The 25,882-nt window shown below is 41.7% G+C and overlaps 1 protein-coding gene across 1 annotated transcript in view; it reads right to left on the reverse strand.

Moving 5' to 3' along the window:
• The window catches only part of bsna (bassoon presynaptic cytomatrix protein a), a 122,179-nt gene that overhangs the window by 56,444 nt on the left and 39,853 nt on the right, over positions 1-25,882 (reverse strand). The window contains exon 3 of the mRNA XM_076102126.1: positions 5,540-7,237. Coding sequence (XP_075958241.1) covers positions 5,540-7,237 — 1,698 coding nt within the window. The remainder of the gene's footprint in view (positions 1-5,539; positions 7,238-25,882) is intronic.

The following is a 25,882-nucleotide window of genomic DNA, read 5'->3' on the forward strand; positions in this document are numbered from 1 at the left end:
TATACTGATATATGTATTCTTAGATCTTTGGACGAATTTTCATAGGCAAATACGTACAATAGAGGAAAGGAGAGAAAATTAGGAAACTTATACTATAACTTTGACTAAACAAAAATAATTGGTATGGGGGGGGTTTGCGAAATGTGCTATTTGCTACTTTCTATCTGTACTATTTGGAGATGCTGACCAGCACAGCTGAACAAACTGTAGAAATCGTTTTGACACACACAGACAGAAACTCACACACAGATACATTCCTACACTACCAACAGTGGACTATGATTCTACATTGACCGAGAGTGGACCACGATAATGTTGAAGCATATCAATACTCGATTGATTTTGCGCCGGGCCCCTTTAATACCAGGTTTTGTAACAAAGCCGAGGTCCACTGCTGGATATGTACGCATGTGCGCACACACAAACCCACGCACATACTCACATGGGTTGTTAAATTGGCTGGGGAGCCACAGTGAAGTGGATTATTATGACTTGGACATCACAAACCCATGACGAGAACTGCTGGAGCCAATTTAGTTACACTGAGTGTGTGGCATTTATTTGTTTGATGTTGACTAAATGTCACAGTTTGTAGAACATTATACAGCTTTTGTTTTAAAATAATTCTTGCTATTTCATGTCTCCATTAGTGTGTTTCTCTCTGGGTCCTCTGCTCATCAATTTACAGATTGTTTTATCGAAGTGGAATAGAAAGCAGAGGAAACAGTAAGTGAGCACAACAGAGAGCAGCTTCGTGCAGAGATGACCTTTAGAATGACCAATCAGTGCTTTGGGAACTTATCACAACGCATAATTTAATATACACAGAGAAACTCTTTAAATTACCCATGTTAACCTTTTGGCCACTGTGGCATTAACTGTGTCCTTCACCGGATCCAGCCTCTTAAGTGGAATCTTACTCATATAATGTTAACACACACACATACAAACTAAGACGCAGATAGAACATTTCACACAAACACATACCACATGTGCACAAACACACCAATGCAGATTAAATGTCACAATCCCTAATCAGTTTCTTTCAGATGTGCAGACACACACACACACACACACACACACACACAAAGACATTTAGACACACATCCAGGTGGACTGGGTGCAGTAATCCTAATAATTGTTCCGACAGCAGTGAGGACAGCTGTGAAAGCCTGAATGACTGGACAGAGAAATGGCCTCATTCACTCATTCACTAACACCTGCTTATACAGTGTGTGTGTGTGTGCGTGTGTGTGTGTGTGTGTGTGTGTGTGTGTCATGGTGTTTCATCATCGTTCAAGCCTTCATTGGGAGGCCGTTTCATCAAATGCTGAGTTATTCTGTATAATATGTTCATGTTGAATTGTGAGCTTAGACTTTAGCAATAAATATACACAACATGCTCTACAGTTTCTCAGACACTCCCTTTGGCCTTTCAAGTTCCAGCAAATTAGACAGGACTAATACGAGGAAGAATAAGCACACTAAAGGAGAAAGAATAAATGATATTTGAAAAGGTAAGGGAAAACAACTATGGGAGGCAGGCTTTGAGTAGAGAAGCAGAGAGGACAGAGGAGACAGGATAAACCTAGTAACTTTTTACTTTTCTGTTCCAGGATACACTGCCTCCCCTTTTCATATTTCATCTCTCCTGCTATTTATATTTAAAATAAAACTTTGCTGAATTATTGATTAATCAAGCCAGGGTACAGCGTTCAAACCCTAACACTCATCTGCACTGCCTAGTCAAACACATTCATTTTTCAGTAAAGGCACAACGTTGGATTCTGTCACGGTTTACATTGTAGTGCATGGTGAAGAGAGGATTGACCTGTTCAAAAGATAGTGAAACACTATGCTTTGGCAAAATTTGCATATATTCAGAAATAGGATGTATTTCTTTGTCGAATACGTGCATTCAGTGGGATGTTAGTGGGATGAGAATGGCAAAATGGGAAAATACAAACACACAGTAGTAATTAAGTTTGTCTGGTTACCAAGCTTACTGAGCACAACATCAAACCTACTAATGCAGATAATAACTTCCTGAAGTAAAGTAGAACTTATTGGGTCAACATGTCACTATACTGAGATAACATAGAGGTTTATATACTTGCTACCACAATGTGAAACTATATAAGCTAACATATAAGCTATATAACCCAACTAAGAGTCTACATCCTGGATGGCAGCACTGGGAGGCTGCACAGTTGTACTTTGAGCTAAATGCTAACATGGGCACGTGCTCACAGTGACTATGCTAACATGCCAATCTTAAGCAGGTATAAAGTTTGCCAAGCATGTTAACATGCTAACATTTGCTAATTAGCACTAAACACAAAGTACAGTGAAGGCTGATGGGAATGGGATTTGCTTTACAGGTACTGGTGCTAGATGACAAGTGACAGGATCGCAGAGTCATTACAATTCATCCTATGAGGAATATAAATATTTGGACCATACTGTATTTCACAGCAACCCATTCAATAGTTGTCGAAATATTTCAAGAAAAAACGTCAACCCTTTCTTTTTCTTCTTCCCAATGTTTCCATACGTCTCTGTTGATCCATTCTCCTTCATCATCTTTAAATATGATCTCCATCTTCTCCAGTCCGATTCACCTTTTTTCGTAGACTAGAACTTAAAACTTAGTAGCAGTAAACAGTAGGTAACACGGTGTCATCATCTTTTCTCTGAAATACTGAAGAAACCATTCTATCTGCTGGTCATTTTATCTATGTTTTACTCCCTCTGACATTGTTCTCTCCCTCTCTTTCTTCTGTCTATTCTCTCTTTTCATCCACTTTCTCTGAGAGCTGCAGGCCTTAACCCACATGATACAAACACACAGATGCATACACACTCTTTACAAAATATGTCTTCTTTATATCTGCACGTGTGTGAGTTAATAGCTTCGATTTGTCACGGTCTAAATAACATTTTGAGCCATTCTTACTCTTTGCTCAGTGTGAGTATTTTTGTCCCGTGTGTGGTAGTAGTCCTTACATATAACCCTCTACGGGTTACTATATATAACCCTCTAGGGGTTATATATTATCTCTAGGTCTATCTTGAGGCAGTGACAGTACATTACAGTACTGTACTATGAACAACTCTACTCCCCGGAGACCCCGAAGGTGTCACGCTGCCTCAAAGTAAATAAACACGAGTCATTCTCGATCTGCTTGACTGACTGACTGATTTACATGCATCCTTGCCTCTTTGTGTCTTATCTTTCATCTGTTTTTCTTCTCAGATTTTCTTCCCTCTACAGCACACTACATTTTCGCATCGTCCCTTCCTTCCCTGTCACCTTATATATCTCTTTCCTTGCATGATATAATACATACATCCTGAATTCTTTATTTTATTTTATTTCTAACTTCCTTTATTTCCCATTCTGTTGCTTCCTCTCCTCCTTCTTTTTACCTCTAAGCCTGTGTCTGGATCAGTAATGAGGAGGCGAGAGGGAAGTTGGCCTTTACACTCGTTTCATTGTAGCATGATCAAAATCCACTGCCTTGCTTGGTCTACAGTCTTTATCTTTTTATCTATCTTTTTTCCATCCTGACCTTATTTGCATGCTTTCTTCTCCTTATCTATTTCCATTTCTTGCTCATTGTGTCCAGCTCATTATAGTGGCCTTTTTATTTCCCCCTTCATCTTTCCGTCTTGCTCTTTCTTCACCTTTCTCTTATGGACAAAGAATCCATGAAAAAAACAAGTTTGCTTTGCCTCTTTTTACAAATTTGTAAAAATGAGGCTTCACTCATAGCATTGCATTGTCAGTTCAAAATGTGCCTGTACGGAACGACTTGCTTGTCCGTCGTTATTGCTGCTTGCAGCTTTCTCGAGAACCTTTCATGCCCGGCATGCTGTTTGGCAGTGTAACAGTTGCATTTAACTCGGAAATCGGAGGTCAGAGCTGGGAATGATGTCACACCCGAGATGACTTTGTTCAAGTACATTACGTTGAAAATTTTAATTGAGTTTGCTCCAGCCCGGTAATACCAGTTAATAGCAACGTATTACGCCGGTATTTTGCGCAATCAAACACAGAAGTAACATGTCCACAGATAGAAAGTTAGACAGTACTGCTTGTATGGCTGATTTAATGAGACACAAAGAACTGCTGCTAAAGCATATTACTACAGCTTTTTTACTGTTACAGGGCAGCCATCTAGCTTATAGCATTCTATCTGACAAAGCAAGTTGGTTTGTTGCTGCCCGTCTAATGATTTCATAGGACGACAGACAGAGCTGGAGGTAGTTTGTAAAAGACCAAAGAAGATCAAATAGGATATGAAATATTGGTCTATAAACACTGACAAATACTGAATCCTCCGAGGAAAGATGAGAGGTTCAGATCTAACTGCATCCACAAAGTGAAGAGGAAGAAGTTCAACATTGGGAATGACGAGCTTTTTCTATTTGTGCTGAATGGTATCGATTGTCTGGGAGGAGATGATATAAGCCTCAATCTGTTTGTTTGTATTTTGTTTGAAACACAGGCGCATGATAAACTAGCAGTATGTGACACTCTAAATATTTTTCAATGTTGTTGCCGGCTCGCACTGCAATTTCAGGTGCACCTTAAGTGATTCTGGTCTGGAAAAAAGCTACTAAATAAGGGAATCTGTTGGTTTTGCGCTTAATGACGAAGCTTCTCTTGGCTATGACGAAGTATGAACGCTTAATTGATTTTAACGTGGACTTTTGGAAGATCAATCAACGAGCTAAAATAGACCAAAATAAAAATTGAAAATAAAATAAAATAAATGGAGCTTCGAAGCTTCGAACTATTCAGTACAGCTCTATGTATTTTCTTACATTGATAAGTTTCATATACTGTTAAGGCCTACTCATAACGAGGCCACTGACGTCCATTGATGGACGGTAATGAATAATGTTATTATTGTGAAGGGAGGGAAGGGCTTCAAAACGCCAGTAGCCACAGGGCCTTATATTGAGGCACTTCTGCCTATATTGTAGCCTATTATCTAGCTGTTGGTTGGTCTTTGAAACGCGTGCAGGAGTTTATTGGTGGCATTGTTGTGTCGGTAAAATTAGTGCAAATGAAAATTAACCAATCTCTTTCTGGCTCGCTCAGTAGACTGCAAATGTGCGAACATGGAAACTATGCCTATAGACATTAAAGGTAGCCTGTTAGCAGGCGTTTCACGTGCCTACTGTGAAATAGAATCCTGCCAGCGACATAGAGGATTACAAAACATGAAAGCAGCAGGACAATGCGGTAAAATTGGGCAATATAGCCACCCAAACTGACATTTGGAATTGAGCAGTAAAACAGCAAGAACAGGTATGTGCCTGGTCATTGAGTAATTTTCAAATTTTGCATCCGTGGATAGTTTGTGGATAGCTTTTGTTTTTTATTCACGTAAAACGACACTGTGAACGACAATATGTTGTGAAACACGTTTTTCTTGCTGGAATACATACATACATGTATCTGTGTGTGAGAGACATTGTGTGTATACTGTGTGTACTGCACTGCATGTATGTGTAACACTCATCTTACCTCCACCAGATGTGGCGTGGGGTTGAAGCCACACAGGTTACACACTTGGCCTTGGCACTGCGTACAGGTGTTGTAGTTGGGCGGGTCGGAGCTGCCGATGTTCAGTTCTGTTTTACAAAGAGGACAGTTCACTTTAGGCTTCACAGGCTCTGGAGCAGGCACAGGGGCCACCACGGGCTCCTGCTTCTGCAGCGCCTTTTGCAGATGAGTAGGTGTTTGCTGATGTTGCTGTCCTTGCGGCCCTTTTTGATGATGCGCGGGCGACTGTTGTTGCGGCATTCCTTGTTGATGGGGCATGGTCGGCTGCTTCTGGGTTGATGCATGCGGTCCACTAATTTGGGAACCTCCCTTTTGGCTCAGTGCATGAGGACCCCCCATTTGGCTTGATGGATAAGGGCCTCCCATTTGGCTCTGTGTATGAGGACCCCCCATTTGGCTCGGTGGATAAGGGTCTCCCATTTGGCTCTGCACATGAGGACCCCCCATTTGGCCCGGCGCATGAGGACCCCTCAGTTGGCTTGATGGATAAGGGCCTCCCATTTGGCTTGGCACATGAGGACCCCCCATTTGGCCCGGCGCATGAGGACCAGCCATTTTGCTCGGCACATGAGGGCCAGCCATTTGGCTCGGCGCTTGAGGGCCACCCATTTGGCCTGGCGCTTGAGCACCAGCCATTTTGCTCGGCGCTTGAGGGCCACCCATTTGGCTCTGCAATTGAGGGCCACCCATTTGAGCTGGACCATGAGGGCCCCCCATACTGAATGGTTTGGTGCTAGGGGCCCCTTGTTGTTGCTGCCTGTTGTCAGCAGTTGTATTACTGAACACCACCTTGCCTCGTGCAGGGCTTGGCTGGGTGGAGGCAGTGGGTAGAGGGTCAACATTGATCAGGGTACTCGCCTGATTGAGCAGCGATGCCCCGAAGCCAAACAGTTTGGTAAGACCGTCCTGAGCAGGAGGAGGGGCCTGACTCTGAGGTCTGTGGGCTGGGGAGGAGCCAGCGCTTCTGGTCTGGTCATGGTGGCGCGCCATAGGCTGGTGCATTGGAGAACCGCGACCCAAATCGGGCTGGGACGGAGCCTTTACCAAGCCAGGGAGAGGCACAGCGCCAGGGTGGGGAATCCGTGGTCCCCCAGGCTGGTTGAGGCCTCCTGTAGGACCTCCAACAGCTCCTGGAGCCCCGGTACCTCTCTGAGAGTATGGGTCGGACCTCATGCCCTGCTGAAAGGTCCCTGTCTGAGTCTGGGGGCCGCCAGGGACTGCGTGTCTCTGCAAGCCTGGAGAGGTATGAGGCTGAGTCTGGGGCCCTGGCTTAGACCCAGGGTACGACTGGGGCTGAGACTGGGGCTGAGACTGGGGCTGAGACTGGGGATACTGATGGGCCTGGGAGTAGGGTTGACTCTGGCCGTAAGGCTGAGACTGATGCTGCTGCTGATGTTGCTGCTGCTGATGTTGCTGCTGCTGCAGATGTTGCTGCTGTTGCTGCTGCCACTGGCTGGGCTGACTCTGTGCCAAAGGTTTGGGCTGTGCCGCTGCTGCTGCTGGCTGTATTGGCTGAGGTGCAGGCTGCTGAGGCTGAATGATGGGTTTGGCTTGGTGGGACGGAGAGTGAATCTGCTGGTGGCTCTTAGATCGAGGCGTGGTCATATCAATGCCAAGAGCTCTTTGCATCTGACAATTCAGACACAGCCACTCCTGGACCTGCAGACAGAGAACAGACAGGTTTGCTGTTAGTTTAACCTTCCCCTGGGCAGAATCATTTTAGCTTGTAAATATCAGAGATATTCTGTATCAGCTTGTTCCAACTCATCATTGATGCTAAACAATCTATACTGAGGGAAATATCTAATACCTGTGTAATAACTTATGACTGTACCAATCCCTCAAAATATAAATGGAAATATTTAAGATGTATTGTGCATCATCGAATATGTAACTATCCAAATTTAGCGTGACGTATTTGAGATCTTTGGGTTGCAGCAATGCTTGGCAACACGTGTTTTCACTGACTGGGCCATTGAGGATGAAGAAGTTATGATTGCTGTTTAATTTAGCGACGTTAGAAAAATTAAAGCAAGTGAAACGATTGATAAAAAGGAAAATAAAGATCTGTATGAATCTGTATGATTAATTGATTTTCCCTTTCAAAGCTGATTGCTATTGATTGCTTGAAATATCATCGCCAACTCAGACAGAGTGCACCAGTATCTCTTCCCAACCACATGGACACTGTATTCATTCAGCCAACTTCAAAGCTGCAGACGATTGAGAGAGAGTGCATTTGGATGGCTACACATAGAATATGGTCCATCTTTCTTCCCGTTGAAAACAGAAGTGCAGAGAGAATAGTTGTAATCGACCAGAAATAGAAGGAGAAATAGGTAAATCCACCACAAATTGACTGCAGCGCTGAGTGATTGCTGAGCCGAAACCGCAATCTGAGTGAAAAAGCATTACATCTCTCACAGACACAGACGTAAATCCACACGGGTACACAGGTATGCATGCACATCAAGTGACACAAGCAGGACGCACACAGTCAGAAAAACGAATGCGGAACATCCATCAGCGTCTAAAAATAAAAATAAAAGCATCACCCCTCCTCCTCCTCCTCTTCTCCATGTCTTCCTTCTCTTCTTCCTCCAGATGAGAGCTGATACTCCCTTGAGTCCGAACCTTGCTTTGCTCTCTAATTCCTCCCGACTGCAAAAAACACACAGCTCCTCTCTGAACCGTGTCAACCTGCTGTCGTCCTGTGTGTCCTACTGTGGCTTTGCATCCACCACAGCCACCCCAGCCGCCATATATATAGTGCTATTTTAGCTCCTCTGCAACCAAGAGCAAAGCTAGTAAATCTGTGCACGTTTCAAGCGTTTCTCCAGTCCCCTTTCCTTCCCACAATGCAACGCGCAGACGTACTGTATCACCCCGCCCGGAATCCACCGAAACCCCCACCGATTTGTTTTTTGCTGAAGGACAAGTGGCTCCATGTATTTAAAGGGAAGATGTGGGGGGAAAAAATGTCTGCATCAGTCACGTACCCAAACTAAGCACTTCCTCCCACTGTGCTGTCCCAGCCTGCTTTGCAGTCTGGCATTTTCTAGCTTGGCAGCATTACTGATCCCATTCTGTTAACTCAGCGGCTACAGCCTGACATCCTCCTCTCCTCCTTAACACATTCTCTTTGTAGCCGTCTTTCCTCTCCTCTCAGCTTCTCTTCTCCCTGTTTTTTTTCTTCACATCCCCCCCCTCACACTTTCCCATTTTTCTTCTTTTCCGTATTTACCCCCATTTTTCCGTTCTCTCTCTGATCAGCTTGAAAATGTAGGTCTCGTTCCTTGAATAGCTGAAGCGGAAGGAGATTTGAAAGTATAATTTTGCTGTGCATGCTCCTCCCACGTTGTGCTGCCATAATTACATCTGATGAAGATGGCAAGAGGGAGATGAAGAGAGGTAGATAGGGAGAAAGAAAAAGGGGGTGGGGGGGGGGGCAGGTTTTAATGAGTCCCTGGCTTTCCCTCTGCTTCATAAGCAACATCACCAGAGACACTTGAATGAATGAGGGATGAAGCTAGGGATGGAGGGATGGGAAAGAGCAGGGAGGAGATGGAGCGAACACTGGAGCAAGAGGAGTCAGCAGTTTCTTTAATCCGGGCAGCTCTTCAGCTCTCATCAAGTCGAGCTTAATCAACAGCAGCACCGAATATCCACCTCTGCTTCACTGTGGTTAAAACCAGTTAATCCTTAACACACCTGAGTCCTGTTGCTAACAAGTGAGGAAGAATCACGTTCCTAGGGGTTTGTTTAAAGGTTCAGAATTCATCTTACTGCATAGAGGCACTAACCCAGGAAGGGAGTTTTAAAGAGAGTGAGTGGAGATGAATGAACTCTCCACTGCAAAAGCAAAGGAAACTTGCTCGATCATCTGACCCTCCAAAACCGCCCCAGGCCTCATGTTGAAAACCACAGCTCTGACAGAGAATGATAAGCATGTCATAGTTTTGACAAGTGTCTTATGGACCTCTGAGCATTAGAGAACAGGTGTCACCTCAAGTTATAGCCAATTTACTGCTTTATGGTACTTTACTACTTTTCTATGTAGAAAAAGGTTGGTAATTTTCCTGAAAAACTCATTTTTGCAGAAGCTAATTTGAGTCTATTTACTGACATTTTTTGTGTACTTATATTAAAAGTGTCGTAATGTTTATGCAAAACTAAAAGCACTACGGTTAATGGCGTTAAATAAAGATGAAACTTAGAGAAATGGAGCTGCAGAACTTCTGGGCATCAAAGAGCATTTGGACCCCACGTGGTGGTGTAACCTCCAGCGTTTTAGTACTTCTGGTTCCCTGGTCTCAAAGTCAATGTTTTTTTTAATGGGTTTTTTGTTAGATACCTAAAAAAAGGTCTGTTCAAAATCTGGCACCTTCCCGCAGGTTTTTGAGGAGATGTGGATGTGTTTATTTGTGCTTCATAAGGTTTTATTCTTCTGATTCATTCTCTCTCTCTCTCTCTCTCTCTCTCTCTCTCTCTCTCTCTCTCTCTCTCTCTCTCTCTCTCTCTCTCTCTCTCTCTCTCTCTCTCTCTCTCACCTGTTGAGCTAAAGAGTTGGGGTGAATTTTGAATTCTGTTTCCAAACAGCAACCAACAATGTGCTACATATTTCACCATTAAGGAGGTACTTAATATACTGTGCATTTTGGCATCTGTTCGAGTGCCAGACTTATACAAAAAGAATCCTATCACCTAACAATAAGACGTGTTTTCAGTGCCTTCCAAAGTGGCCCATATTTCCGTTATAAATATGATTCATGAGAGCATTTTTTGATCGGCCACTTTTATGGTTACGGTCTGGATAATTTAAAGACCAACTGAATTTAATTTGCATGTTTTATTTCTGCTACAGTATGCATACCTGCTCTGTAGATCACATGCTGTGTGTTCTCCTTTAAAAAAAAGTTATCAATCCATCAGAATGCTATGTTGATAGACTCCATATAGCCAAATGAAACTGTTTCATTTTATAACTTATTTGTACGAAGCAGTAACGTCACCATTCTATCATAGACAGACGGTCACACTGACTAACAGCCAGACAGCAGGCTTCTACACAACACAAGAGCCCAGACTTTGAATAACACCTGCTAGCTTTTCTGCTAAAGTCTCCTTCTTTTTCTAACTTACGAACATGGACACACATTTTGCCCTGCACTTGTTGAACAAGCCAAACACACTGCTGATGTCAGTTTTGTTCTTGGATAGCTAACTACAGAAATAACTCTCTACAGGTGATTTATAAAGGTAAAGTGCAGGTTTGTTCACTTTGTCTCTCGTCCAAAGTGAACGAGAGACACTTAGGAGCTCAGCCTGTCAACCGCTTAAAAAATTGGCAACAATTTGTATTTCTGATACTTCCCCCAAAGACCTTTATTTCTTATTCAAAATTCATTGGGAATTTGGACTGCAAAAAGGGATGACTAAATGTGAATTCAGTTGGACTGCAAGGCAACTAAAACGAGGTGTTTATTGTCAAGAATAGGTCGTGGTCGTGGTTAAAACAAACGAATGTTACATGTTGGTTTGAGACAGAGCTGAGCGGCGGTGTTATTCAGACACAGTGACAGTCAACAACATAACACACTATGAGCTATTCTTGTTCCTATACAGTACAAAAGGTCACACAGGACAGTTAAAGCAGCAAAATACTAATTACTTGAATCAATTTGAAAAGCCAGAGCTGCATTTTTGTATGATTAGAGATTCAGCTCCTGAATGTGATATCAGGTTACCTGCTTGGAAATAATATGACAAAAAGGTCCCGCACAAATCAACTCACACAAGTGGAAGTACGCATGCACACACAGAGACCTATTTATACCCAAGACTAGAAATACTGCTTTCCGACACACACACACACACACACACACACACACACACACACACACACACACACACACACACACACACACACACACACACACACACACACAGACACTGCAGACCATGACTGCAGCCTCTCATCCCCAGCTTATCCTAAGAAGCTCAGCTCTCCTCAAACCTGCAGGACTCAGATTTCCTCAATTTCTGTTCTTTCTCTCACTCTTATGTCTCTGCAGACAACTATCCATTCACTTAACCACACACACACACGCACACACACACACGCACACACACACACACACACACACACACACGCACACACACACACTGAACTCATCTTGTAACAATCATTAACTTGGACGTCAGTTCCATCTATTCAAGAGGTTGAATTCTCATCTCGAACACACACACACTAAAAAGAACATTTCATTTGATCATTTCAAGTCTACAGTTGAACAGATGTTGAACTGGGAAATGGATTTGATGATGGTCAAATTAAAAAAAACATTACTACCACTATGTCTTTAAAGACCAATACTGTTGTAGTAATAGAGAGACTGGACTTTACTAAGGAGTCAAAGTATAAAGTCTATTTTTTTGTAACCACAACACATGTTGATGTTGATTTGTTGTGTCACACTAAACAATGTGAGGCTACTTTGTTAGGATATTCAGATTCAAAACATTAATTTGTGATCGACAACTTCCCGTTCTGTCACCTTTAGTGCACCACTGGGGAGTTTGTGTACTGAAGTTTAATTCAATCGTTACAAAGCTTTGATTAATACGTGGACATGAATAATATAATTAAATAGAGCACAAGAGCACAATGTTCTTCTTAGATCTAGCCTCTTAATTTTGACTTCATAGTCAATATTAGTTATATCAGTAACAGTTGGTTACCGCTGAATGTATGAACTTGAAGCAGGTGCACTACACTTCATGCTTTGGGGAGAAAAGCTGGTCTGCTATATATATATATATATATATATATATATATATATATATATATATATATATATATATATATATATATATATATATATATATATATACACACACACACCTGTATATATCACACTTGTGTGGACAAATTAACCAAAATGTGGGACCGATTTATCTTAACTTCAATTATTTTGTTTTTTCTTTCTACGTCGGCTCCCGGGCTCTTGTAGTTTTTCCTATGTACAGTACATTGGAACTGTAAACATAAAATACACACTTGGTCAGTCCTAAAGGCAGCAGTAGAACAGCGACCACACAAAGACAGCAAATCTGAAAGACTTCATAAACTGCCTATTGCTTGAATCTCTGCAGTGCTATAACTTCTGGCTTCAACAGGAGCAAAACAATTAAATGAATGAAGCCAAGCGCCAACTGCACTACCTGTTAAAATAGTTGGAGTGTGATACTTAGCCCATATCATGCGGCTCTAGGAGTTGAAGTCTCACGGAGCAGAGTTCATTGTGACTCTAATATAATATGTCATTAATTAGCATTGCGACACCAGAGAGAGGAGCGGAGAGGAGGAGGGAGAAAAACCGAGATCCAATCAAAGAATTAAAACAGCATAGAGGAGAGAATCTGTGAGGTCTCCCTGCCTTCCATCTCTTTCTCCCTGATGTTTTTCTGCTTGTCTCTACCAATTAAGAGAATAGCTAATAGGACGTGAACTGGGCTACCTGGTAGTCTATGTGGTTATCAGGTGGTCAGTGGCCTAAGTTACACTGAATACAATACCTACAGAACCAAGAAATAAAAGTTAGAAGAACAAAAACTGCAAGTCATTTTCTTGTTGTCGTCCACAGCCTGGACTCCGAAAAATGACGTTCCCTTCCAACAAAACTGCATTGTTAATTACCTGTCGTGGGAAACGTAATTCATTTTTCATCCAGGAGACAGCTGTTCGTATCCTGTGTGAGACCAACAGTCAAGCTTGGCTTTACAAACATATTTATTTTAATTCAAACCATGATGTTTTACTGAAGTAGTTTGGTTGCCCAAACATAGCCAAGTCATTTTGTCGCGTTAACGTGTATTGAAACTATGACGATAATCGGGGATAATCGGGAAGAAGATACGTTTACCCTCGAAAATTTAGCCTAATCTAGAATGCAGTTTAGTTGTATGGGAATGCGATACTGTAGGAGACAGGGTTAGTGGTCCAATATTGTTGTGCAGGTGGATAATACAAAAGGTATGCATACCCTACACACACACACACACACACACACACACACACACACACACACACACACACAGACTAACCTCTGAAAAGAAGTCACTGTTCTGTCATCAGATATGAGAAGAAAAAGACTATTTCAGCTATTTCCTGTGGCTGTCGTGCGCAAAGTGTGACATGGATACAAACCCAGTGACACTAAAAAACACACACGCATACACTACACACTCTGACTCGCTGACCAGCTGTCATCATAAAATATTCACATCACAGATCTCCAAACACTACAAGTACTGAACAGGTGGTACCGCCATGTCACGGAGAAAATTTCCAAACGTCTGCAGACATTTTATCTTTGCTTTTACTTCACTCGACACAATAAAACAAACCATCTTACAGTTGTTTCTCCTTTAATATGACCACCTCGGTGTTGCAAAGAGGCTTGAGTCTAAGTTATAAAAATGTGTAGTTTATGTATTTCAAGCTGCAGCTGGTACTAATATAGTATACTGTATACACTGTAGCGTATCCTGTATTGTGACGTGAGGCTGAAACAAACTCTTTTTGAGTTTGAGCCCTCTATTTGACTCTGTTGCACCGGGTTTGTCAAAGTCAAGCCCCAAAACAAACAGGGGCCCACATCAGCATTTCAATGAATTAATTATCAATGACAATGAACGTCTGATTTAATTAATCTGGGAATATCTCTGAGGTGTCCTGAGACAGTAAAACAACAGACGAGGCAGTGGTGAGGAACAACATGACAAATAGCAGAGGAGTCCATTATTTTCTACATTCTACATGTCTGCTAAACCAGTAAGAGTCAACTAGTAATATAACAGAAGCAGAGGTACTGTCCCTATGGTAATCTGCAGTTTATCAAACATACATACCTTGGACACTGATTTCATTCATGTATCCCTATGACTTGCATTGATATTGGACAATTTTGCACCTAGCAATATACGTCCAATGCCAATGTATAGTGACAACGCAGGAAGTACCGACCGCTCTATGTGGAGAAGGGGAGACCGAAGGTTGTAACCCACCACTGCCCTACATACTAATGTTTATAATTGACAATGTAATCTAGGGTTTTGTAGAGTCATTAGCTTTCTCATCTGGCGTTAAGGTTGATAATTAAGAGCGATGTTTTAAACTGTATGTTTGAGATGCCCCATCATCAGGTTTAACTGAGGATATAATACACATTATATATTAAACGTTAAGTTTCTCTTTGTAATAACTGTATTGCAATCTTATTGAAATAAGGATGGGCAGTATGACAATATTTACTATGAGACAATAAAAAACGACACATAACACATCACCTACCCCCATATAGAATTATACTTGAACAAACACTTTAACGTCAAACAAAAATTGCATGAGTTTTATAAAAAAAATTGTCTGAGTTAGCCCTTGGCTTTAAAAAACAACAACTCAGTTTCATCCTTTTGACACTAAGAACTAGATATGGACACTTCACATTACAAGAAGTGACAAACTGAAATATGAACTCTTTTCTTAGTTTTCTTAGTTTTTCTTGCGACAACATCAGTGGGCGAGTAAAACAGCACAGAGATTTTTCAATCACTATGGAGAAACGGTGGGAGGTCTATTATAGAAATAAGAGTATGACATGTTTACAGGTGCCTTTATTACATCAAACTCAGGTTAACTTCCCATGAGCTGTAATTGGCTCAGAGTGGCTAGAAATGTCACATTTAATGTGAGGCAAATGAAGCCCACCGCAGGCATTAGACGACGTTTATGTTCTGCCGTTGTGGTCTGGCTCACTTTCTCTGTCATGGGAACAGGCCAGACTGTATACACACACACACACACACACACACACACACACACACACACACACACACACACACACACACACACACACACACGTACTGTAGTGCATTAGACGGCCTGACATGCTCCTGCACAATCCATATGCACCTCCACAGAGGGACATGCACACAGCTTTTAATAGACCTGTCCAATCGATATGGTGTGCAGTCTTTCGGGGCAAAGTGGAGGCAGAGAAAGAGGACAAATGTACAACAGTAGGAGTGTTTTGTGGAAATGCAGGGTGAGGATGAGATGAATGTGGAGAAACAAGAGAGGAGAGAAGAACCGATGCTTCTCAGGTTGGGCCGAGTTTGTTCACGGAGCAATTAAGTTTTATTGAAAATAATGGAGAATGGAGAGATGAGAACTATTTAAAAAACAAATGAAAGAACCTAATAATGCGTGTGTCCCCTCAGGACTCATCACATGTTAATAAATGGATGTTCTTGCATTATCTCTCACAAATGAGTTTAATAACTGTTAAGTGGTTCCCCGTTTGATGATCTGTACTTCCTGGTTTAAATATACTACGAATGATTTTATCACAGAAAAGGAAACTTTCCGAACATGAACTACTGTTCCTACGTCGTCTGATGAGCAAACAATACTTCATTCATTCATAGGACAGAACATTTTTCACATAATTTGAACAAATAACAGTTGTTATTTCTTTAAATTGACTTACATCCCCCAATTCTGTGGTCACTTTTCTTTCACTTTGTTTCATTGATGTGGACAGGCACAAAGACGGTAACATGCTGTGTAAAAAAGCAGCAGTATCAGTAAAAAGATGAATTTATTGAGAACATCATGTCAGTATGAAACGTGCATGAAGATTTACTGCATGACAATTACTAAATGTTACAATTAATGAGGAGGAATGTATTATATGAGGAAGGCCAACATGAAAATGTAACATTAGCGGATGTGCAGTGGGCACACGCTGTATGTTTCACATTTATCTTGACTGTCAGTCATTGAGTGGAGGCTCTTATGCAGAGTGACTCCAGTGAGTGAACAGTTTGTCCGGCCGCTCACAGCCATGGCAGCAGACTAATGTACTGATCAATATTCCTCACAGAGAGAGGACGTTCCAGGAAGTATTCCCATAATGAAGCACTGAGATGCTAAAGCTAATTATGGAAACACTCACGAACACACACATTTGTATTCCTTCTACATACTTGTGAGGACACCCGTTGACATGACGCATCCTCCAGCCCCCTAAACCATAACCTCGACCACCTCATCTACACGCCTACATTAACCTTAATCTAATTCTAACCTTAAACAAGTCTCAACCAACCCTTCTCGTCTTTTGCCCTTCTAACAACTTACATTCAAAATTAAAAAAAAAACAAAAAAAACTTTGCAATTGTAACTAAAAATGTATTTAAAAAATACGGACTTAGTGAAAATCAAGTCAGGGAAATAGGTCAAAGAGAAAGCAAAGTTCATAATGCTGTGCATAAGGTGAAAAGCTGTAGTGACGAGTGTGTGTGTGTCTGTGTGGATTCTGTTGTTGTTGCTTGGTCGTGTAGTTGTGAGTGACCTTTTTGTTAACAATAACAGCCCTGGTGATGTGTGTGCAGAGCATGTACAGCCTTGTTGATTGCCTTTGGTTGCATCCATGACATCGTGTATGGTGCGTATTGAGTCTGTGTAAGACTTCAGCAAGACACTGGAGCACTATTTAGGGGCGACGTCATGATTGCCACTGTGTATTTCGCACACTGCTCCCATGTATTGCTCTCCTGTAAGGCTTATTTCTGCATTAGATATATAATGAAACAGGAGCAATGATTTATTTTTTTCTCCAATATGTACTAAATTGGCTGGTTGCACAAGAATGAGACTAAGGACATTATAGTAGCCTACATTTTAACAAATGATTATGCTAGCCATATTTCAAGAAACACATTTTGGTATAGAACCGCAAGAAAAGCACCGGTGTAAATAATGAAAATCAATGATTTCTGAATTCCATTTAGCTGCTTCATTTTTTAGGGTCCTGGAATTGTTCATTGTGGCTCATTGTCCCTCTTGAATAGAGCGCAGCCATCGTTAATGTTGACACCACCTGCTGTACCATAATTATGATTTATAAAGGTTTTATGCTTGCATTATTAAGTGGGTAAACTTTTTTGCACCTACAATAAGATTGATGACATCAAAATAAAGGAGGGCCGTGTGAGTCGTTGTTTGACAGATTGAGGACACTTTGACGGATTAGATGCTGAAGATTTTAATGATAATGAATAACAGCTTTAATAAAAGTGAATACATAATGATATTGACACATAACATTTTTGAAAACTTAGGGTGTCATCACACTTAATTAATTTACTTAACAAAAAGTTTACTTCGTAGAATTTGACTTTGTTCATTTAAGTGCGTTCTGTTACAAGCCTCTCGGTCATTCTGGCACCTTCAACATTTTCTCCCCAAGAATGATATTCATATGTGACTTAAGAGATATTATTGGACATTTGTCAGCTGCAGAAAACTGAACCAAATCTGATTCCAGTTCCTGTAACTTTATCTGTAGTTCGCCGTTCTCTGGTGTTCATAGCACAACGGAATTAATAAGGGCCTCGGTGGTATCCATCTTGAGTCATTTTGTTATTCTCATGCTGCAAAAATGGAGGAAACATTGGCTATCACATGTCCATATTGTTATATCTCTGAAACCTTGTGTCCTGATGGTTTCTTAAACCAATAATAATTTACATCACCACCTCTAAAATAACTGATACTTATATTTTAGGCATGTACTGTATGTGCAGTGGCTGAGCCTCACAAGCTAAAAGAGAAAGTTTGATAAAACATCGAAAGCATGATCTACATTTAGGAATTCCTCCTTTCTTTCCTATAACCCACGAATGCTTCTGGAATAAAGAGACGAGTCTGAACCTTGAAATGTAACATCCAAAGACACAGAGAAAGACTCCTCCTTCATTCAAGACCTAATAGCACCTCAGCTGACAGTTCATTCTCTGCTTTGTCCTGATGAATGGAGTACACACACACACACACACACACACACACACACACACACACACAAAGGTCTATCTCAGCATGATTACCATCAGCAAGCTCCCCGCCAAGAGAAAATCATAAAACACACTCACCTCTCACTTCACACACACACTTACACACTTACACACCCACACACACACAAGCACACGCACACACATAGTCCAACATCCGTTTCCAATTTCATAAATCCTGTTCTTATCATGTCATCTCAGTCCACACTCTGTTGTCACAGTCTTGCACATAAACACACCCCTGTGCCCATCCTCAGTGTCATCTACACACACACACACACAAACACACCACCTGTGCCATCCATCAATTGCCTCCCGTCGCTGAATAATGCCAACTGGTCGATTGTATTGACCACTATCACACTATAATGCATGTTTCTTAATTAAAGTGCCTCAGCACTTTGAGTCCAGTCCAATATGGTCAGGAGGAAGTGTGTGCGTGTGTGTGCATGTGTGTGTGTAAATGTCTGTTTGTGAATGTGCAGATAGACTGACAGACAGATAGATGTAATATTGCATGCAGGAATTTAGTTGTTGATTATGTTTCAACAAGAATGAGAGACAGAAAGAAAGAGATTGTGTGTGTGTGTGTGTGTGTGTGTGTGTGTGTGTGTGTGTGTGTGTGTGTGTGTGTGTGTTTGAGTGTGCACAACGTATGATTAAAAGCCTTGGTCTAAGCCTGTGCTGTAAGATCAATAGTAGATTTGAGTCAGACAGAAAAAACAATACCATGAGGTAGAGTGCAATGGATGGATGGATGAAAAACAGTAAGATCTCATAAAGCATTTCAAAAATGGAAACGCAAATGATTGAAATGAAATAGGAGCAGAAAAAGGACAAAGAAAGGGAGAAAGGGAGCTGTCAAAAGAAACATAATAAAGCAGGAGTCACTAATAGGCGGAGCGCGGTCCGGGTCCGTACTCAGACACTGTTGTATCTTCCTGCATGTATCTATAACCGATAGATAATTGAGAATTATTCAATTTCGACGGAGTGCTTCAATTTTAACTTGTGCAGCTTTTCTAGCATTTACGGCACTCGTTCAGTGGTCCAGGAAACACACCGAACAATTTCATGTGTTGTAAATCACATCACGTGATGCTACTCAGCCAATCAAATGGGTATTACGATTAGCATCGCCCTCAAGCCGAGTGAGATGTACACAGGGTACATCCCAAGTCTCTTAATTGCATCACTGTTTCCCTCACTTGCGTCTTTTCCTTGCGTCTTAGTCCCTCCCACCAGGGATGCGTGGAGATACACAAGGAAAGCATGCGAGGAGAGAGGAAATGAGGAAATATGTTTTAAGATACATGAGACGTCCTTTCCTTTGTATCGTTATGTGAAATTCTAATTGTTCGTATCCATAATAAAAGTTATTGAGGGAAATATCAGATCATGAAAAGACCAATCTTTCTAAAGAAAGTTGCTTGTTGTCCTTTTGTTGTTCAGACCTACAATGAACATATTTAAACCAGATGGGGAATCCGAAAACTAATCAAATATAAAACTAGAGTTTAATCTCTGATCTGTCTTCCCTCTGGTAAGAAACTCCAGTGATATTTAGAAAAATCTGATTAGTCCGATCAGCTGCAGCGTCCAATAACATAACTTGTAAAAAATGAGGGGGCGTTTCGGCCGTAAAAAACACTTCCTGGAAGGCTGTTCTCGTGCGTCCTCGCTCATGGCTCCTCGGATATCCCTCCTCGATCCTCGATCCTCAATCCTCAGAGCAGAAATAAGAGCTTTGGGACGGCCGTCAATATGGCGGCGCAGAACAACTTCCGGTTCAAGCGAGGACCGAGGAAACGACAAATAAGAGACTTGGGATGTATCCACAGACGAGAGACGGGGAGAGAGACCGAGCAGTCAGAGAAGTTATTTCAAATGACTTGCTCCAAAAAGAGAAAAGTGAACAGCGAGACCTGAGTCTTTAACCAAGAATGGACAGACTCTTAAACGTTTATTCTTCCCATGGGCAGTTTAAAACCAGTGTGTCATATGTGGCAATGTGAAGTACAACTACGAGACAAAGCCCACTCACATCCGAAATGAAGTCACAGATAATCGATCCAAGAGCCCAATATGATCAGAATCCTAACACGTTAATTCACTGCCTAACAAGGATGTTAACGGAGAGAATAGAGCTGAAACAAGTGGTTTAATAACCACAGATAAAGTGCCTGCACACTAATTTCTTTGAAGAAGATGAGAAGAATATAATATCGTGGCTTTTTTGGTTGACATATCTTCACACATTAATGAATTGAATTTGAAGCTGCAGGAAATTTCAATTCATTTTTCTAAAATTAAGGACTTTATTTTGAAAAGCTTTCTGTTATGTAATGTATTCTTAAATGCAGCCCTTTTTTACTTGAAACGAGGGAAGATCATTTATTCAGTATTAGATGATGTATTATTCACAATTCATCCAGTTCAATTGGAAAACTGACTGAGATATTATTCAATTGAACTTTATTAGATTGTCAGTCAGTTGTTGACTACATACAGACGTTAATACAACTGTTGGGCTACATCAATATACAGGACTAACTTATAGCGCGAGTTAGACATTATTGTAATGTTCCGGACCTTTGCATGAGGGAATTCTCTCTAGTTGAATTTTAATTGAATACCACTGGAATAAAGGATGGAAAGACCAAAGAGAACGAGATAAAGAAGAGAGAATCGGGGTGATGGGATTTGTAACGGCCACGAAACAATAGTACATTTCATGGCGGTGGCACAGAATGTGTTCAAATTACGTGACGGCACCGTAGAGACGATGCCATTGGAATGTTCATTAGGATCTTTTTTCGTGGTCGACACCCGAATTCCGGTTCAACAGAAATGAATTTAGATCAAAGTCGTGGGGACGAAGACCGGTGTCTATATCCCATGTTGGGTTGAGCGATAACTTCATTTAATAAGTTATTGTCTTTCAATGGAATCGTGATTAAATCATATATCAAGATATCACGATACACAGTTACAAACTACACAAATATGCGCTGTAGACTACATGTCATGGGCAGACAGAATGTTGTTAGTGGTGTTGAAGACTAAGGACCAGTAGCAGTGCACTTTGCCCTGGTCAATGTTTGTTTGGTCGCTACTTCGACAAAGCTAAGGTGCACACAAGATGTGTATTCATGTTTTTAAATTAGATAAGAAGGAGACTTGTGTAGCAGGCTGCTGTCTGGCTCAGTGTGACTGTCTGCCTGTAACGCTGACGCTGTGGCTTTATGTAATATTTGAATTACCATGTGGAAATAAGGTCTTCATCTAAGTAGATCAAAAAAACACTTTGGGGCACCACCATGAAACTAGAAAGTATAGAATATAAATGTCTACTCTGGGTTCAGTTTTTGTTTCAGGAGAACACATGACTGATTCACAGAGCAGATATGTGTGCTGCAGCAACCCCCCAAACAATGTAATTCATCTCAATTGGACTGTGGAAAGTTGAATTTAAAGTTTACCGCAGCATCTCCAGTTCAACGTCACGCTGATTACGCACTATTTGAGCGAGTTAAATGTAACCAATGAAAAAGTGTGTGGGAGCACAGATACTCTGTCACTCATTGGTGGCCCATTCTGGCTCGCAGATGATCGTCACTGCTTCTCCTGAATGAAGAAGAATGAATACGAATCATTCACCATTGTGGCCAAACATATCTAGACGGTAGACAAAGTTAAAGGTGTGTTGGAGGTAGAAAGTTAGAGTCACTTAAGTTTTTCAGACTTTCCCCAGAGGGGAAGTGTGACCTGCTTACAGAGTTTGATTAATTGATTTAACATTTTAATTTCCTGCTTTGATTTTTTTTTTCCGGTTAGATTCCTTTGATGATGTGAACAACCCCATGAGGCAGACACGATACTGAGGACATTTCACCAAAGGGTGTCTGGAGTCTTCAAGACAGACTGTTTGCAGAGGTATGAGAGTGTGATTGAGTCGTATCACCTCCACCTCAAACAATCTTATCACGCAGGGACAGCACCCAGTCAGCCTTTTCAAAAGAAACACCTCCTACAGCCTCTGTCAACTACCGCTCTCCCTCCTCGTCTCCTCTCCTCTTGTCCTTTTTATCTCCAACATATTCCTAAACCTTCGGCGTGTGCTTGTGTGATAGGATTGGACATCAGTGGCGTTTGAGTTCGTTTCGGAGGAGGATGATCAAAAGTATGCGGACATGTGTGTGTGTGTGTGTGTGAGATCAGTGACAGAGCGGCTCTGTCCTGAAACAACTCCTCTCAGCTGACAGGTGTTTGTCTGACTGATATGACAAGACGGTCCTCCCAAGAAAAACAACCCAGTGCTCCAGCCGTCTGTTTATGTTAAAGCAACAAAGCCTTCAGCGGCTGGAGGAATGAGGTCTTTAAGACAGGAGACCACTGTTTGTTTCCCATTTCCCACCAACAGTCAGTGTTGTTGTTTTCTGAAGCATGACCGTGAACGTTCCCTTACCTTAACCACGCGGTAATTAACTTAACCATGACGACGAAGGTCCCAGTCATCTCAAACTAGAATCTTTCACGAACCCCAACCATGTTGTTTGTGCCTGAACTTGACCAAACTGTACTGTAGTGTTACTACATGATTAAAGTTTAATGATGCATTTTAATGGTTGAACTTATTTGGTTTCCAACACTGCTGTGTAATGGTTCTAATAGAGCAGAGACAAATAACATTGATCTGAACAGGAAACTTAAAATTGGAGGATTTCATTGACCCAGGATTTGTTGAAAACATATACAGACTGATAACATCAAAAGGAAAATAAGGTGAGGTCATCGAGGACAATATATTTTATATAGAAGACCTTAGCTGGAATCCCTGAAATTATTAAAAGCAATATTTGTGGCATTAACACTGAATAAAACAACCCCAGGTTTTGTGAAATGGTCACATCCATTCCTTCTCTGCATTTATTTTTTTTGTCTGTCTGTCTGTCTGCAGGTATCTGAGAGTGCCAGCATAAGACATTAATCATTCAGAGCAACTCATTATAAATTCCCGGGCCTGAACTGCTGGGCTTGCCGCTGCACTTTCTCAGAGTGTGTGTGTGTGTGTGTGTGTGTGTGTGTGTGTGTCTGCACGTGCATGCACATATGCGTGTATCTGTGTCAATGTGAGCTATCTATATGCATGTGTCTGGTTGTTTGCATGTTTATTTAAGCATGCGTGTATGACTGTGTGTGTGTGTGTGTGTGTGTGTGTATTAATGCAGATGAGTAGAATATGTGTAAGTGTCTGTGTGTGTGTGTGTGTGTGCGTGTGTGTGTGTGTATTAATGCAGATGAGTAGAATATGTGTAAGTGTCTGTGTGTGTGTGTGTGTGTGTGTGCGTGCGTGTGTGTGTGTGTATTAATGCAGATGAGTAGAATAAGTGTAAGTGTGTGTGTGTGTGTGTGTGTGTGTGTGTGTGTGTGTGTGTGTCCAGGTGTGTGCCTCTTGCCTGGAGCCTCTCTGCTGCTCTGCTCTCATGGTTAATGCATGTGGAGAGAGAATCCCCGTCCCTCCAGCTTTCTCCCCCGTCTTCCTCCCCCATCCTACCCTACTTCCCTGAATAGACCTGATCCTCAGCATACATGCAGAAAGATAACTCCCATTCCTCCCCCATTTCTGCTGCACACCTCGGAAGACGAGTCAGAGAAGAACAGAGAGAGAGAGAGAGAGAGAGAAGAGAGAGAGAGAGAGAGAGAGAGAGAGAGAGAAAGGGCAAGATAAGATAAGATAAGATAAGACAGGAAAAAATAGGGAGGAGGGGGGATAAGAAGACATGAGGGCATTTACTAAAGGTAAGGTGAGGAGAGGGAGTAAAAGGAGGTACAGCAGAGGGGAGAAAAGCCTTCTTTTGAAAAGACGGCAGAGAGACTCCCTCAGATGTCTGATCAAAATTCATAATATAACAAATACTGAGGTTGGAATGGTTGTCTATGTTCTGTGCTACAGACTCTCTTCCTCACATGTCACAAACAAAAACCAAGGTACGGGAGTGTCGGTTTTAGGCCAGCGAAAAACTCTAACCAAAGGCTCAGTTTGGATAGCGACTGACGTAATCCAATAAACACAACTGGCCATGATCTGTAACTACGACTAGGTGGTGGGGGCCTCGCGACGCTGGGAAAGAAGAGGCGGAAGTCGCTAGTGCGGGAAAAGACAACAAAAAAGCGAAAGGTTTACGACTGTGTATGACGTTTTCTTAGAACAGTATTATTTTGCTGTCAATATGATAATATATATGTACGGGATAGTCAAAAACACATGATCAAAGTCCATGTTCTTCTAAAGTATTTAAAACCTCACACTGTGACATATTTAAGCATGATTTTACTTGCACTCACAAAACCTCCAATCAGGGTTTGTTTTCTATTTCTGTCTCTCCGGTAGCTTAACCTGCCAGGCGGGCTGGGCTTTAACCAGTGCCAGGTTGGAGAGGCAGAAGAGGCATAAACACACACACACACACACACACACACACACACACACACACACACACACACACACACACACACACACACACACACACACACACACAGGGCAGCTATCATGATACTTCTGCTGGGCTATATTTAAGAGATAATCCTAAACTGTCCGTACAGTGACACCCACACACTGACACTGTTCCCATAACCCATATCTGCTATTCAGTGGGACATTTATTCCACCACAACGGAGAGGACTGTAGAAGCTGAAAAACATACCATTTGGCAGGTGCTTCTCTCCAATGCACCTCACTCTCCTACGAGTGTAAGTGGCAACTTGCAAATCAAGCTTATTTAAATCCAGCTTTTGTCAAATCTGTTTGCATTATTCTCAAGTCACAGCCCTTCTCTAAACAATCTCACTAAATACAGTAAAATAGAGGGAATGCAGTTCGTTTTTTCATCACATTTGTCATTGATACTCAGAGCATCAGTATGGCAGCAAACAACTATTTGCTATGTGAAGATATGGTGGAGCTGTCTACCTGAACAGAGGATGAAGTCACTCTCCCTCTGTGTGTGTGTGTGTGTGTGTTGTTATCCGAGCTTCTCTGTGCTTTGAGTGTGCCCCACTGCTCTCAGCGGTAACAGCTGATCACCCAGTCCAGACCGACAGCTTTGCAGTGGAAGCGTTGTGTTTCGGTTTACTTAGTCAAGAAAACTACGTGGTTATGTTCAGGCAACAAAAGTACATGGTTGGGCTTTAAAAAAGATCGTGTTCGGGGTTTGTGAGATAAAATACGTTTGTTTGTTTGGTAAGTAACTTGCGTTATTAAACTAGATAACTTACGTAACCAAAGTCGGGTGAAATAAGTCAACATTGACTTGGTTCCACACGGGACCTGAACAGCAGTCTCCGGGGTGACCCATCCAACCCCACGTTCTCGCTCTTCACAC

This window comes from Anarhichas minor, unplaced genomic scaffold (genome assembly GCF_050575085.1).
Source record: "Anarhichas minor isolate MPS153535 unplaced genomic scaffold, ASM5057508v1 ptg000003l, whole genome shotgun sequence".
NCBI lineage: Eukaryota > Metazoa > Chordata > Actinopteri > Perciformes > Anarhichadidae > Anarhichas > Anarhichas minor.